At 35.5% G+C, this 15687-nt stretch overlaps 2 protein-coding genes and 1 long non-coding RNA gene across 10 annotated transcripts in view; 1 reads left to right on the forward strand and 2 right to left on the reverse strand.

The window, feature by feature from the left end:
* The window catches only part of LOC126924569 (NADP-dependent malic enzyme-like), a 28505-nt gene extending 20862 nt beyond the window's left edge, over window positions 1–7643 (reverse strand). For 5 of the 6 annotated variants that reach the window (XR_007713589.1, XR_007713588.1, XR_007713590.1 and 2 more), the window contains exons 1-5: window positions 7328–7642; window positions 1905–2079; window positions 1488–1646; window positions 750–931; window positions 38–347 (exon numbers count right to left, since the gene is read on the reverse strand). Coding sequence is in view for 2 of the 6 variants with exons in the window: in XM_050739232.1 (XP_050595189.1) it covers window positions 38–347; window positions 750–931; window positions 1488–1646; window positions 1905–2079; window positions 7328–7353 (852 nt within the window). In the remaining 4 variants the exon portion in view is untranslated. Of the gene's footprint in view, window positions 1–37; window positions 348–749; window positions 932–1487; window positions 1647–1904; window positions 2080–7327 lie in introns of all 6 variants that reach the window. The other variant, XM_050739233.1, reaches the window with a different exon arrangement.
* A 215-nt stretch (window positions 7644–7858) lies between these two features.
* Window positions 7859–10151, forward strand: LOC126924618 (uncharacterized). Its single transcript, XR_007713605.1, has 2 exons — window positions 7859–9601; window positions 9685–10151. It is a non-coding gene; the product is annotated as an uncharacterized LOC126924618 (long non-coding RNA).
* Window positions 10152–10468: 317 nt separating this feature from the next.
* LOC126924568 (suppressor of lurcher protein 1) overlaps window positions 10469–15687 on the reverse strand; it is a 530829-nt gene continuing 525610 nt past the window's right edge. For all 3 annotated transcript variants that reach the window (XM_050739228.1, XM_050739229.1, XM_050739231.1), the window contains exon 13: window positions 10469–14448. In XM_050739228.1, the coding sequence (XP_050595185.1) occupies window positions 14387–14448 (62 nt within the window). In that variant the 3' untranslated portion in view covers window positions 10469–14386. The remainder of the gene's footprint in view (window positions 14449–15687) is intronic.

Genomic DNA, 15687 nt, shown 5'->3' on the forward strand with positions numbered 1-15687 from the left:
ATTGAAGGAAAAGAAACGGCATCGTTTGTAAGCGTACTTGAATGAGAACATTTTGGCCATATTTTTTCACGCAAGCAGCCATAAATTCATCAATCAATTCATCATATTCAGCGCCTTGACTTCTGGGTTTGTTAAGACCAATATAATGAGGATCGTCTCTTAGCTGTTCGTTATTTGTGCCGACGTCGATAGTAATTGGTAGGCATTGGTGTGGTTTTATGCCAGCCAGGGCAGTGTAAAGAGCTAATTTTCCTACCGGAATTCCCATCCCACAAGCACCGAGATCACCGAGACCGAGAATTCTCTCTCCATCTGTTACGCAAATTGCACGAACCGCTTGCTCAGGCCTAAATATAATGTTACGTGATAAATTATATTTGTGTAAATTAATGTAAATTATTGTAAATTAATCTATATTTTACAAGAAGAGGAAATATAATTTAAAATATGTTATTTTATAAAATTGATTTATGGTTTAAAAAATTCAGTGCAGATATGAAAGTTTTTAATCTAATTGTACATGCTTTATAAATCATAGAAACACATTACACGGTTTTGAGTGCTAATCTATTCAATAATTTATTCCGTTAGCTTTCAAAACAAGCTACATACTTATCCATATCTTCGAAATATAAATTTCAAAGATAGGAAACACAACATGAAACATAAATATGTATATTTAATATAAAAACAATGGTAATATAATTCAGGACTGAAAGCGCTAATTAGCACTTTTATGAAATACGAACCAGTTGTTTAAGATCTCGTAAATGTGACCTTTATCATATATTGTGATAAATAATCCACGAGGTCTGCGATAGATAACGCCGAACTTCTGACAGGCTAATCCGACGGTAGGAGTATATACGATTGGCATCATCTGCTCGATGTTTTCACTTAATAGACGAAAAAACAATCTCTCGTTTCTTTCCTACGAATTAATTGATTCGTGAATCATCACTTCGAATTTGGCAATTATCGATATCTTATTCATTTCAGCGACTTCGAAAATTTTTTGATATGTTGTCAGAGCTATAATACTAGACAACTTTTTCTTACACATGTAACCATTGCTCGGCCTTATAGCTTTAGCCAAAAGCTATCGATACCACTACAGTGAACTTTCATGTGAATCAGTATTGATAGCCAGCTGCCTCGTGGCCTAACCCAAATCTATATAAACTATAATCAAAAATAAGAAATAGGTTTTGTTTAGGCGTCATTTTATCTGGTCGCCTTGAGGATGCCGCCTATCAAGCTGATGCATAGTTAACCAACGCATAGTTAAAACATAGATACCGACAGTTTTTTGCGAATATTTTGGAAATTAAGGCCAATTGGGAGTTACATGTATAGGAAAAAAATGGGGAAAATGTTGATTTCTTCAATGTATCCAAAAATTATCAGAATCGACGAGGTGGCTGAGATATCGATAATTACCTTGAATTTTATATGTCCTTAGAACTGAAAATTATTTCTTATTTTACCTGTAATTCCACGAGATAAAGATACCGATTTAAATCCTCAGTATACTTCATGACTGAGGCCTTGCACAGAGCCAATTGTTCTTCCTGAGTTTTGAATCTTGGTGGTTGCAAGCCGTGTATACCTAAGGATATTCTTTCTTGCAAAGTAAATGCCAGTCCCTGAATAAGAATATCAGATCTTTGAATATCTCAAGAAGAGGTACACTTCTGTGATAAATATCTGTTTTCACAATGAGGGAATTTTATCATTTGATTGATGATAAAAAAAGATTATTTCTTTCTTCGGTTTTTCTGGAGATTGCCCTCTGTTCGTTAGATTTAAATTACAGTTTTAAACAAAGAATTAAAATTTATGAAAGAAAAAATATGAAGATACTTTATAAGACATGGTAGATAATAGAGATGAATTTTAAATACCTTATTAAGTCGAGGGTCCCTCAAATGGCCAATACCTTTCACCATATTGATAGGTACGACATCTCCAGACACTTCGTGGATTTCTCTGTATATCCTTTGAATATCTTTTGCAGCAGGATGCGTAGGTGGCAGCATTCGCGCCCATGATCCTGCACAATTTCTGCTGCTGGGCGATCTAGTAATCATCGTAAAGAAATAATCATTTCATCTGTTTTTTCTGTATCAATTATTTTTATAAATGCATACGATGTTGTAAATTTTCAAGTTCGATTTTCTTGGAAACTTCGAGCTCGTGACTTCGCACAGAAAACTTGATATCTTCGACTTATTTCAGAATAAAGTTAGGGTAATCTTCTACCAATTGTCTATTCCTTGCCAAATGAGAATTAGTTAAACACGCGTGTATACACGTTTTTAAATTAATCTTCTCAAAAATAAAGCTTTCGGCACATTTTTTGTTATTCTTGACTATAGAATCTCTATATTCTATCAATTTAATAATAATTAGTTATTACGTTGGTTGGTGTGCATGATTGTACGAAATATATGCAATGTTTTGTCAAAGAAGGATAATTTATAAGAGGGATTAAAAGGTAATTCTCTTTTAAGAGTTTTCTTATCTCTGAGATGATAACAAGCGTAAAAATAGTGTAAAAGTCGAAGTTCCTTATTTCTCACAACGTAATTTAAGTAATTTCGGGAGAAGTAAACTTGCTAGAAATAGAAACTTAATATTCCTCTGCATTTAATTGAAAACGTTTCCTGTTTCGTTCATAACCCCGTGTTATAAACATCGTATATTGTTTGTTCCCTAGCTATTAGCAAAATTGTATTTAAAATTAAAACATCCGTTGGTTTATGAATCTTCAACACAAATGCTTGCCAATTAGTACGTTCAACTGAATGAATGAATCATTTATGTAACGTTCGATGCGTGAGAACGAGTTAAAACTGCCTAGCTTTTCTAAAGACCGATTAACGTCACTCAGAAAATTTCTGTTCAATTCTACCATGATCGACAGCTTTTTCTTTTTAACGACAAACACTTGTTGCAAAAGTAACTTGTCGAGGAAACAATAAAGTCACGAACAATTTTAGAGGAAAACGTTTGAAACAAATTGAAAAAAATAAATTGACAAATCACGATAACAGACACCCTTTTTGCGCAATTAAACTAGTATTATTAGTGAAATTTTACAATTTGTAAATTACCAATACCAGCTTTTCTATAATATAGTCAGAGCAAATATAATATGATGAGTATTTTATTAAAAATACGTATTTTTTCTGCTCAGTATGTTTTTTTTTTTTTTTAGTAAAAAATTAATTAAAATGAAATTAATTTCAACTTCCCCATATGTTTGTTGCTTATATCGTAATATTTTGCATCTTACACACAAGGATCTCAGGATTTTCAGTTAGCCTAGAACTGCTGCGTCGGGAACTTAATGTCACGGATAGTACAGATATCGATTTTACGATTGATAGATATAACTATGATTATATTCGTATTCTTCTTTTACGTAATCGCACGAAAGAGCCCCAGGCGCATAGAATCGATTTGTAGTAAATCAAACTGTCGGGAGAGATCGAAAATGTCAAAGTGGAGAGTTCGTATCGATTAAGGACGCGTTGAAAGCATTGTAACCAGAGAAACCGAGCGGAATGTGGATAACACGATACCCTGTCATTTAATCGTATATTCATTAGACTTAGAATAAATTCTGTAGAAGTAGTAGTTTGACACGTTCGCACATTCGTCACTGGCCATGGTCTTTCAGACACTTTCAAACTAAGCTAACGGGCAGTTGCACGAATAAAAATTGCAATATTACACGTTGGCAAAAAACATTGTCTTAAACCAGAAATCGGAATTCGCTTTGTTAGTTTTAAACGCTACGCAAAATTTAAATAAACAACTCTTAAATGTGCAATAACAGTATTTAAATGTAAATTATGTTCGTACGTAGAAAATATAATTTGTGATTTTTAAGGTCGAGTGATTTTCTGACCATTCGGTAAATTTCATGGTCACTTAATACAAACAATAATTCGCAAAAGCGACAATTAGGTGTATTTAGGTGTTCTTTTGAATTCGTTTTATCCGTTCCTTTTATCTGTTCGTTTGAATTCGACAAGATATCTGAGTCATAGATAATAACTGGACATTGCACAATAAAATCTTATCGGTTTGATCTGGTTATAACTAAACTATGGAATTAAAGCACGTGACTGCAATTGATTATACATACTTCATGGGTAGGCGTGCAATAATAACATAGGTACTTTCAAGTATATGTAACTAGGTAGGAAAAACGTTATTGCATTTCTGCAAAGAGAACGAGCCAATCTATAATTATTTTAATGGCACGCTGCCAAATTTGAACAAATAACTGTGAAAAATATGTTGGTGGAAACGTTTATGTCTTGGACGAAGATATATTTCATGACGATTATCAGTCGTTTCAGAGAAATCATTGTTATATTTTATCGCTATTAAGATAATATTATCGGATCGCTATTGAAAACCGTACTCTCAGTTCCAATAATTTGCAGATTCATAAGAAAAATATTTATTCGTCGTAAAACGTAGAAACGTGCGTTCATGGGATAATATTAGAAGATGTTTCAGGATGAAGAATTTCGCGTATCAAACTTTCTTTTCGATTGAATCGCAACTTCCTCCTGTACGCGACTCATTCGTATGATCAGCTTTGACCTATATCAGCTCTATCATATGGTAGCTTGGTCATTACGGTTTCCTCGGTATTAGCTGGGTGCAGCTACATGACATAGCGTTGACGTCATTTTCTGGAAGCACGTGTGTTTGTAAAGACTATTTGTTATAAAACCAGGAACAATAAATATTTGCATATGTAAAGTTACAATGTGCTCAGTAGCTTTGCGAAATACCTGTATACACGGTTTACAATTTGAAAGTTAAACAATAAACACGGGATCATCTTCAGAGATGTTGGACGAGGTGTTAGAATTTGCTAAGATAGATTCAAGCATTTCACATTTACCATTTAAAATTTACTTTATAGTATATCTCTTTCATGGACTACTTTTGGAAATCTTTTTTAAAAAAACGTGCACGTGATAGACAAAGCGTCGAAGTCGACACGCTGAATGAATAATATCGCAATCGAATGATGCTGAACGTATCAAACCATCGATTAATTCCTTCTTTTTTTTTCTATAAATAACATTCATAGTTAAGATATAAGTTACACGATAAGGTATAGAACCAATAATTTAAATAACTATGAAAAAATTGGTAAGTTATCTTTTTACTGTTTTCTAGCCATTAATTGTTATGTTATCTTAAAATATTTTACTAATTTGAAAGACCTTGACATTTAAGTAAATTCTGTAAATTTTTCAGAACTGAACTACATCCCACGTACGGAACGATTGTTTACATACCTTACGTAAGTTAGTCGATTTAAAGTATTATGTAAAATACCGATATAACTTTATTGGTATGTAGTGGCCATGGTCTATGAGTATACCGTAATTTCCACAGATGAATCTGACTAGCAATCGCTTGTAATCGAAGCAAGAACATTTTTCTGCATGATTGGTTTATGACTTTTCCTTATTCACTGTTAGAGAAACATTTAAAATATGAAATATGAAACTTTTAATATTTAAAAGTTAGCGCATGTAATAACAAGGATCAACAGAGTCAGAGGTACATAAAATAGTTGTTAAATGGCGGGGAAGCTTGTAGATAAAAATTAGTACTTCTTTATTTCAAAAATAACGTTAACAAATACAAGAGTAGAAACTAAGAATTTAATTTTTATTGTTTCTAATTAAATTGAAGAACTTTTTAATAATAATAATTCATCGGTCACAATTACGTTAATATATAATTTCATTTTTCTTCGAACGATTAATATTTGTCTATGAACGAGTAACACTAAAACGCAAATATTTAATATTGAAATAAGAAAGGAGGAGTAATAAGAGGACTTACACTAATTCGTATTTATAGATTACCTTCCAAGTTTATACTAAACATCTATTTAAACTCCTCTTTATCTCCATTGACCTTGTATTACTTGACGATGAAATTTTTTTATGGAAAAATAGCATTAATCTAACGAAATAAAATACAAATTTAAGATAACCTTGTCAATATAAAAAGAAAATATTGGTAAGAATTTCAGTACCATACTAAAGATCAGGATATAATAATAGTTTTATATTTTGACTTCTCCCTTCGTTCAATAACGTTAAATATTTTAAATATACAATTTTATTGCATATATTTCATTTAATATGCAACACGAAGTCTCACATTGTATATCATGTTTGCAAAATATTTGGTAGCTACCAAATATACACAATCAGGAATGCATTAAACTCATGTAAACATGTATATATATGTATGAGTTCTAGATGCCATAATAACGGTATTGGTTATTGTCTCATAGAACGAAAATAGAAATAAGGAAAACAATCCAAGCAATTCTTTTTTGTATACATTTTCAAATGAATAATAACAAATAATAATAAATAATAAATTTAAACAATTTACCAAATATAGCGAAGATCGATAAATATGGGTGGAAGAAGAATAAGAGAGGTCAAACGAAATGCAAGGACATTCAACTCAAAATTCGTCGACACTGTTTTCCACGAAGACATGATATTACATATTTCCAAGAACACCTCAAACAACGTCTAATATCATTCGGTTATAAAAATAGATTAATGCAGTGTATATGTATGTTCGTTTGGGGAAAGACGAATACAACGAGCGAAATACTTGCTGCACGTGTTACGATCGATGGAAGACTTCGCTAAAACGATAGGTGCGCCAAATAAATGATCACTCATTCATAAATAAGATTTAAAGAATGACGATAAGGCACGAGCAGAAAATTTCACCGAAAACGAACCCCTATTTTGTCAAATTTTTCGACAAGTATCAGTCAGCACGTCCACGAGTCGATGTTTCGAGAGGAAGGAAAGACGAAACAGGATGCGATGATAGAGGGGATAAAATTACCGGCCGTTGCACACGTTGTACGATGCCGGCGGAAATTGGATGCTGTAGGATGAAGTATAGAGGAAACAAAGAGCGTGCGAAATGGGAAAATTTGGGAGTTTATCCGGACGTGAGCACGATACGATTTCGTTTGGCACTGTCCCACAGAACACACGGTAACCCCGTATCGATCGACGGATTCCCAGCGCGTTCCTATTTTCAGCACTGCATTGCGGCAGAAGCTAGGTTACGGCGGCCCTTCTCGTGTATTTTACAAGCCTTTTCCGCCTCTCTCGGCGATCTAAATCGGCGCGCACGTGCGTGCCTTACCGTATACCGGTGTAGTAAGGTCAGGCTACGCGTTTAATCGAGATCCGTCGCTTCGTGTACGCGGTTTGTTGTAAAAATTGTTAATACTCACAATATAGACCTCTGCAGGACGAACATTTCGCTCCTCGCGTGCTTACAGCTGATCGCCTCCCACCCGACAGGATCACCGCGCGACTGCGCGATTTCGGCTAATCGTGTTCTTGCTTGCTTGCTTACCAACGCTGACCCGCTTGCCCGCGCTCGCCGCCGCCGCCGCTCTGTCTACTCTCGCACAGCTTCTTCCCTTTCGACTTCAAGTTCGTCCATATAGCCGGTTACGCATACGCACGGCTGCTCCTTCAGGCGATACACCGCACTGCACACGCGCGCGATTCACGGTATACAATCTGCTGTCTTTCTACACGTCGATCGCACACCTTTCTTCCTTGCCAACCTCTTCACGTTTCCGCGTGCTCTGCGGACGTTAACTGTACTGTACGAGCAACTAAGTGTAAGTGAATCGATGTAAGAGCACATATGTACCTCGCCTGTGGCGAGGGGCAATCAAACGTCACGAGAACACCCGAATTCTCCCGATCAGCGACTCTCACGTATTTGCTCTCTGATAGCATATCGCAAGAAGCGTCGCGACGCTCTGGCAATCGACCTAATTTCTTTCATATATTGAATTGATTAAGAATTTCCGAAGCGCATTTTCGAATGCGCAAGAAAGGAACTTTAGAGAACTGCAGGTGTTTTCTGTGTTTGTCACAGCTACGACTAAGTTGTAACAAGATTTTCTCTAGTTGATTTTTGAGAAAATTCGTCGAGCTGAGAATTAGGCATTTGTTTTGAGTATTTTTTCTAATAAGCGGAGAAGAAGAAGGGATTTTTAATTTTAGATGTTACTTATTACGGATAATTTTGTATTTATTTGTCTGTTTCTCGCGAACGACGGATAATACCACCTGCGACACCACGAACTTTGAAATGCAGGTAACATCTGTGATACGTGGAATGAATATCAAAATACAGGCGCTCGCCGCGGTGTGCCGCTACGTGTTTAGGTGAAAATGGCCTATTTCTGTATGAGGAATAACGAGGGTATCTTATCTACGATAACATCGCATGATAACAAATTTATCAAATAATTTAAAAATAAACATTGGTGTTTTAATTGTTTGTTCGATCAATTAAACATCGTAATAGTATCTATAAAGCTTATCACTCACACTGATGATTTAATTGAAGAAATTCCATTTTTACATTATTTATCAGAAGATCTATTTTATCGTCTTTGAGGTATTATCACACGAATATAATATTTAAAAAAAAAAGGACATCTTTGGTCGTTCTTTCGCAAAAATGTCTTCGGAAATCGAAAATAAAGAACGTGATTCGTTTCTTTAAATAAACCAACGATACCCTGACACGGACATTAGCTGCATAAAAAAGTACGTTGAATCTAACGCATTTTATTCTGACGTAAACGGGACGCGCTCTAAAATAAAAATAAAATGTTAAGGAGATTTAATGGCGACAAACCTTTTTTTTTTAGTGTAGCCCACCCGCACGCGTTTTATCCCAGTTACATCTATGTGCATCTGGCAAGTGACCAATGCCGTTAGAAAAACGGAAGGCTTTCAGCACGTCCTTTGTAGGTTATTTTCACCTTTCGTACTTGAAAAAATAATTTTGTTAAAGAATAGTGACGTTTTACCGTTGTACGAGAGCTTGCACACCGTTTGTCCGCGTTCTAATTGCTACAGATAATTATCTCAAACAATTTCACTCGGACGTTTATACAACGTGAACAGAGTATTCTCATTTCATAGCACTTTAAGCTCAAGTGGTGAGATCTTTCCTTGGTTAACGATCTTGCAAAGTTATGGAGGAAATTAACCAGCGTCTCCAGGATCATAGTGGTTTGTTTTCAACGTAAAAAGAACACCGTAAAGCGAACAGGCAATGTAGCACGTGAAATTGATGAACAGGTTTTCGTGGTAAATCTACAAAGGAGTTCTCTACGTGGCGAACATCTGCGAAGTTCCTGTGTATTCGATATTCTGGTCGATTAGCGTTTTCGATATAGACAGCTAACGTGATGACTAGTATAAGTAAGGTCGTTTCGCTGCAAACTTTTGCGAATGCGATATACGTATCCGCGTTCTTCAAATACAAATACACAGTTGTGAATGCGGTTAATAAAGCGGATGACATAATGTTGAAGAATTTGTTGCGCAAATTTATTGTGTAATGACATAAATCTTCTGCGTTGAAAGTGAAGATTCAAATCTCTTCACCTGTGACACTGTGCTATTTGCGTGTGATATCAAAGGCCAAAAATGAAAAATAAAATAAGATCGTGTAGGGTCAAAGGATTAAAGTACGTATATATATACATATTTTTGTAACATTTTATTAATCTCAGTCCAAATTGTAATTCTCAGTTAAAAATTGTAATTTTAGGTAAATTCTTTTTATAGTTTACACGACAAGGTAAATTCTTAATATTACAGGTATGTTATTACTTTCATATCTCTTTTTAATAAAGTTTTTTTACGCGGAATATGTATGAATTATTTTGTTAATTAAAACTGAACGAAGATTACTTGGAATAGGAGAAAAAGAAAGATTGTGGTCATTTGAAAGCAATTTAAAATAAGAGCTTTTATTATGTATTGACACTATATGTATCACTCCAAAGTAACTTTTTATCCTAATTAATTGTTTAAACAGATGACAACAAAAATTATGTTTTTATTACGTTTGACACAACTGTTCCGTGTCTTTATGAAATTTCTGATATCTGAAACGAAAACAGAGCAGCATATCTTAAGATTGGTAGTTTCCACATGTAAAGAACAAAGTAAACAGTTAAAGATATGCATTAATCGAATCTACAAAAAAAAAAAAAAAAAAAACATGCAAAGAAATTCTTAATAATGTCAGTTCCATTTAGGAATATATTTGTAAAAACCAGATTTTTGAAAATAAATACAGCTAGTTACGTATATAGCTATATTTCATGTATTTTTATTTTCAGTATATATATTTGACTTGCTTTTAACGCCATAGATATAAAATATTATTTAACATCGTCGTAATAATTCATTTTAGGATGAAACCAGAAGACATTCGATTTTATTTAGGACGTTGCTGTTATACGCATCTACTCGAACGTTTCCCAAACAGAACTGAAATGAACAAAATCGTCTCGTTGTGACGCAAAGAAAAATTATTAGACGTCTCGTACAGAGTCATATGTTAAGGTTTATTAGGACAGTAACGATGATTGCATTACAGTTTAGTAACTTATGCGTGAGATGTTCCGGCAAGAGCCTCAAAACAGAATAAGAAAATACATCCGCCACTAGCGGATACCATAGTCGATGCTCCGATCAATGATCGCACTTTGTCCGGAGCATGACTACGATGCTTTTGAACAGTTTTAACCGCAGGACAAAGTTTTGGAGCGCCCCAGGCGCAACTTTGATAACTTACAGGTCCCAGTAATATGCGGTGTGTAAGGATAAAAGTTTATTTTTTTATTTCTCTTTTGTTTCTTTGGACTCAGGAACTTGCTGCTAGGCCGCCCCTGAACTTCCTGCCTAATTACGGAGCGCTCGTTGAGTCGTAAATCGCAAGAGATTGAAATTTTAATAACTATTCAACTAGTTAAGTCGTTCTTGTACACATAGATCCTCCTTTAACTGCATACAAGTGCACTAATCTTCGCAAACTCAACTAGGCGTTTTCTTTTTTTCGTTTTTTTTTTATTGTAGCAAATTAACTTTATAGAACGACGCAAAAGTATAATCTCGCCTACGTTTAGAAGCGCGCACGTATATCAAATCTTCTGCGTTTAATACGTAGCTCCTAATAGAATCGATAAGTGTCGTTTTAATTAAGGCTTTAGCTGTAACGCGAAACGAACGAATTCGCCTGTTTATAGCTGTCTAAATCAACGTAGACGTGAGATCGAGTGCATGAAACGGAACAGCAAAATTAGTAGACCTCAGGTTCGAACCACCAAAGCTACGACATATATCGTTCTCATTTAATTCCGCCACGTACTCAGCTTCATCGGTACGGAATGAAACAGCTTGACAATATACTGTTGTTGACAGCAACTCGAACGGATTAAATATAACAATATTTACAACGTGGTAGTTACATAGAAGCATTTCATAGTGCCAATTCGGGTGTACAACTTCCTAATAGTGTTTCTGCCGTATTCATCTCTTCATAGACAACATATAAATAACAATAAACGTAAGTGATAACTGCTCATATACATTGTACAGTCCATTTTTTACTTTCTCATGCGCACAGAGACGTTCAAATCGTAATACACAGTCATACTCCTCTCTTTTACCTCTTTCTTTCTTTATAAATCAACTAGAAACTCGGGAGAAGTAGTCAACGCATTATAAACCTATTAAAAAATATCCACAGTAGTCTAACATACACAATGACAGTATTGCTACCTATCCTTATGTATCATTGGATACATCGATGCATTGTCGAACTCGCGAGAGTTTAACGATTTTGCCTTCTTTCGATGCATCCTTGGCGCTTTAACATTTTTGAACATCAACGATGATCTTTGTATTCTCCTTGTTCGTTCGTTCTAGTTTATTTGCTTTTGTTGTTCGTTACACGATATATTTGATCGACGTATCTTCGAGATTGACGGTCACAATGATTGTATAAAACGACATTTCACTTCTGTTGCTGGCTATGCTTAACGCGAGAAGCTCGAGGAAGTGAGCTTGATTTTCGGTTTACAGTTTGGCCGGTTTATAGTTTGAAATAATTTTCCAGGAAAGTGGCGGACCTTTGTGCGAAGTACCGCGAAACTATCGTTAACTTCGACGATAATGACTTTCTGCTTCGGCATGGCGATGCGCCGATGCATTTCTCCATTGTCTCTCCTTCGTCCCTCTTTCTCGCATTGGTCGTTAAACATTTGTCTTTATTGATTATACCTGAAGTGGATGAAGTTTGAACATGAAAGTTTTATGTATCGTGTTTTATCTTAACAGCCTCCGAGCTGCAACTTCTTTCTCTGTTGTCTTTTCATTAAACCGCGACTGTTTGCACATTTCCCGAACTATTCGCTCTTGCTTCGGTTCGAAACAGAATCTAACTGTTGTTTAAGTGCCGTTCATTGTTGCTTTGAACGTAGCTTATCAGCGACAGAATTGAGAATCAATAGGTCAATCAACGAAAAACTCGATTATTTTGTTTGTTAAAAATATCCGAATTATTCATGCAAACATATCACAAGATATATTAAAAATTGTATATCACTTGCTGTTAGATTACACAGGCTGTTACTCATATATTCATATAACTGGAGCATATAATAAAATAATTCTTCTTTAAGAACGAAATATTCCTTCTCAGCAACTCAGCTTTTGGCTTCAGCAATTTGCGAAAATGAGCCTAATTTACATATACACTTCATACTAGATAGGATCACCCTCCTATAGTATTCGAACCGTGTTCAGAAAATTATTTCAAACTTTTTCAGCAATAACCAGCGTAGTCGTAATTGTCCCGATCGATTATTAAAGTTAGGTATTGCTCTTCCCTCTACTGTCTGACTATACTTCTCGATTCGATAGTCATCCTTATGATTATTCATTTCAATACTCGAACACGCGCATACATTATTAAAACCAGCCAATTTCGCTTGCCAGCGAAATTCGTATCGCGCCGGTACTTTCTCCGCTTGTTTAAATCGATTCCTTGAGGATATCGAAGCTCTGATAGCAAATCGTAAATCCGTTTATTTTTCACTTAATTTGAGCGGCGGTTCGTAACCGTTCGATCAACTATTGTTCACGTTACGAACCCCTCTATGATTTGTTCGCGTTATATCAGACTTGTATTCGTTTTTCTAATGAACTAAGAAGGAATGGAAACATCACAGTCATATAGAGGATGTAATAATAAATACATTCGTAGTGTACTTAGGAAGGCGAATATTTCGTGTTTCTCTGTTCACTATACGTATGACTTTCAAATAAATTCTTCGGGCAGATAGTTCATAGCGATTTAATAAATTCGTTTCCGTACGAGGAGAAAAACATTAACAATTCAGCACTTTGGATACGTCATTCTACAACAAATTATAGACTTGTATCGTTACTTATACAACTCTCGTAATATCCTCTCTTCGTACGCGTTCGTTAAGTAACTATACTAACAGGGAACGTTCTCGAGTTTGTAAAGATAAAACGTTATGAAGTTTTTAGCAAGTGCACGCGGCGTGTTGTTAAGCGATACACGAGCCTCTTACTTTATAAATTTGTTAAGAGATGCGAAGTAAGTGATCGTCGGAAGAGATCCGGTGAATCCGTCAAGAGTTGTATTTCATCGTTTAAATCTATTTTCGAAATAATACGATAAATTTGATTTTTTAATAAAAAATTACGCTGCTTGTAAAACTCGATTGGCCGGGAAACTCGTTACTCGCATTTCCAACTGATCAAGTGTAATAATATTTTTATTTGCCAATCTCCCGTGTTTCCATCCAACGTTAACAAGTTTGCAATCGTATCGATTTGTTAAAAAATAAATCATATTCAGACTTTTCCAAGGACTAGAATCCATCTAACTGAAATCGAATATCGAATATTCTTTATCAACTTTGAATTCCACGATGAACGAAATTTCAGAATTAAGAAATCGTTCGGTTAAGGACACGCGAAGAAAAGAAATTCAATTTTCCAATTAGTCGAAGCTTCGAAATTTACTCGAGGATTAAGACGAAACCGCGTATCTCTGATCAACACGCCATTATACGCTCTTCTAAAACTTCACAGTTATCACGCATCGCGAATCTTCGTTCGGTAGGTTTGGATCTCCTCTTATTGCCAATACTCTTTTCCGTGATAGTTATACGTATTAAAACGATGGAGAATGAACGGTGGCGAATTAGTGCGGCGACATAGATTTAATAAATGAGTCGTTAATGTCCTGTACGTATGTATCTTGAGGGAGATCGACTTTGGTATCCCTTTGGCAATTTCACTGATGCAAACGGTGTACCCACTTTCCTTCGTACGACGAATAATGGAGGATTTTGGATGGCTCCTGTCTTCGAAGTTATAGTTCGTTGTAAATTGAGCCAAAGACCCGTCCAAGTTACTGATCGTGATTAAAGCGAAACTCGGCCAAAGAGAAGCAGGCTCACGAACAGCATCACCAGCGCCATTCCACCTTTAACAAAAAATAAAGTAGCGAGACTTGTGATTACCTTGACGCGATCAAGATAACGACGTTCTAAAAATCTTTTTACGTTCTAGCAACGGGGTGGCTGACGACCAAGCCAGTACTCGACGTAAGAAAGAACGGACGTAGAACGCGATAACAGGCATTTACGATAACACAAATAACTGGTGCTGTGTGGCATCCGCTTGCCCTAAGTCTTCCCGTAAATACTCGTTTACTGCAACGGCCACCATGGAAACGGGGAAATATTGTCTGTATAATTATCCAGGCGAATCTACGTGCAAATAACGTCCATGAAATGATTTATGCGAGAATAATGGCCCCTGGCCAATATTTAACTCTGATCATTTACGTTTCCAGCAACTATTGTACTTTCTTGCTTTTATTTCTATCCCCCTCGATGTTACCGTTTATCTTGCAGTTGTTGCTCGTCGCCGTGAGAAATAAAGAATTTTATAAAATAGCAAGTTTGCAATTTAGTAGGATATTCGAGTAGTTACCATCCGATGTTTATCCTGTGAACGATAGTTTTGTGAAAGAAGCAGAAGAAAATAGAATTTCGCTGTTGTGTTTGATAAGGAACGTAACGAGGAAACAGCGATCGTAATAAGAAATTGTCGATATGAAAAATTGACGTTTAGCTGTCGTGTTGGTTTCGAAAGACGTTTGAAGCTTGTTCTTTTTCGTACTTTCACACTTTATAAGGAACGTTACCGGCCCGTAACTACGCGAACACCCCGTGTATACAATTTATTTTGGAAATAATTTGATCGTTACGTCGCTTTGCATCGTTCATGCGATATAACTCGATCGTGGATCCGATTGATTTATTTAACCCCAGGTTGCCAGCACAGAGTTAAATAATTAACGAAAATCACGTGAAAACTTTAACAAGCGATGCGACATTCACGATAACGTTAGAAACATTAATTCAAACGTGACTGACGGCTGCCGCCACATAATAAAACGATTAAAGTTAACGATATTTAAATATCGCTGTGTAATTTCAACACGGGGCAGTTGCACATCCGATGGTAACAAATTTCCCGATCAGAAACTACATTTTCGTAACAAACTCAATTTCTTTTTATCCGTCTTAATGAAAACTCTAATGAAAAAATTCTACTTAAAACTTCATTAATTGTTTTGCGCCTTTCACAAGCGCGCTATAAAGGGAAAACCATGCTTAATCGTTCGTTTAAACGAATTATTATTGCTCGTTATTAT

The sequence above is a fragment of the Bombus affinis genome, chromosome 14 (genome assembly GCF_024516045.1).
Source record: "Bombus affinis isolate iyBomAffi1 chromosome 14, iyBomAffi1.2, whole genome shotgun sequence".
NCBI lineage: Eukaryota > Metazoa > Arthropoda > Insecta > Hymenoptera > Apidae > Bombus > Bombus affinis.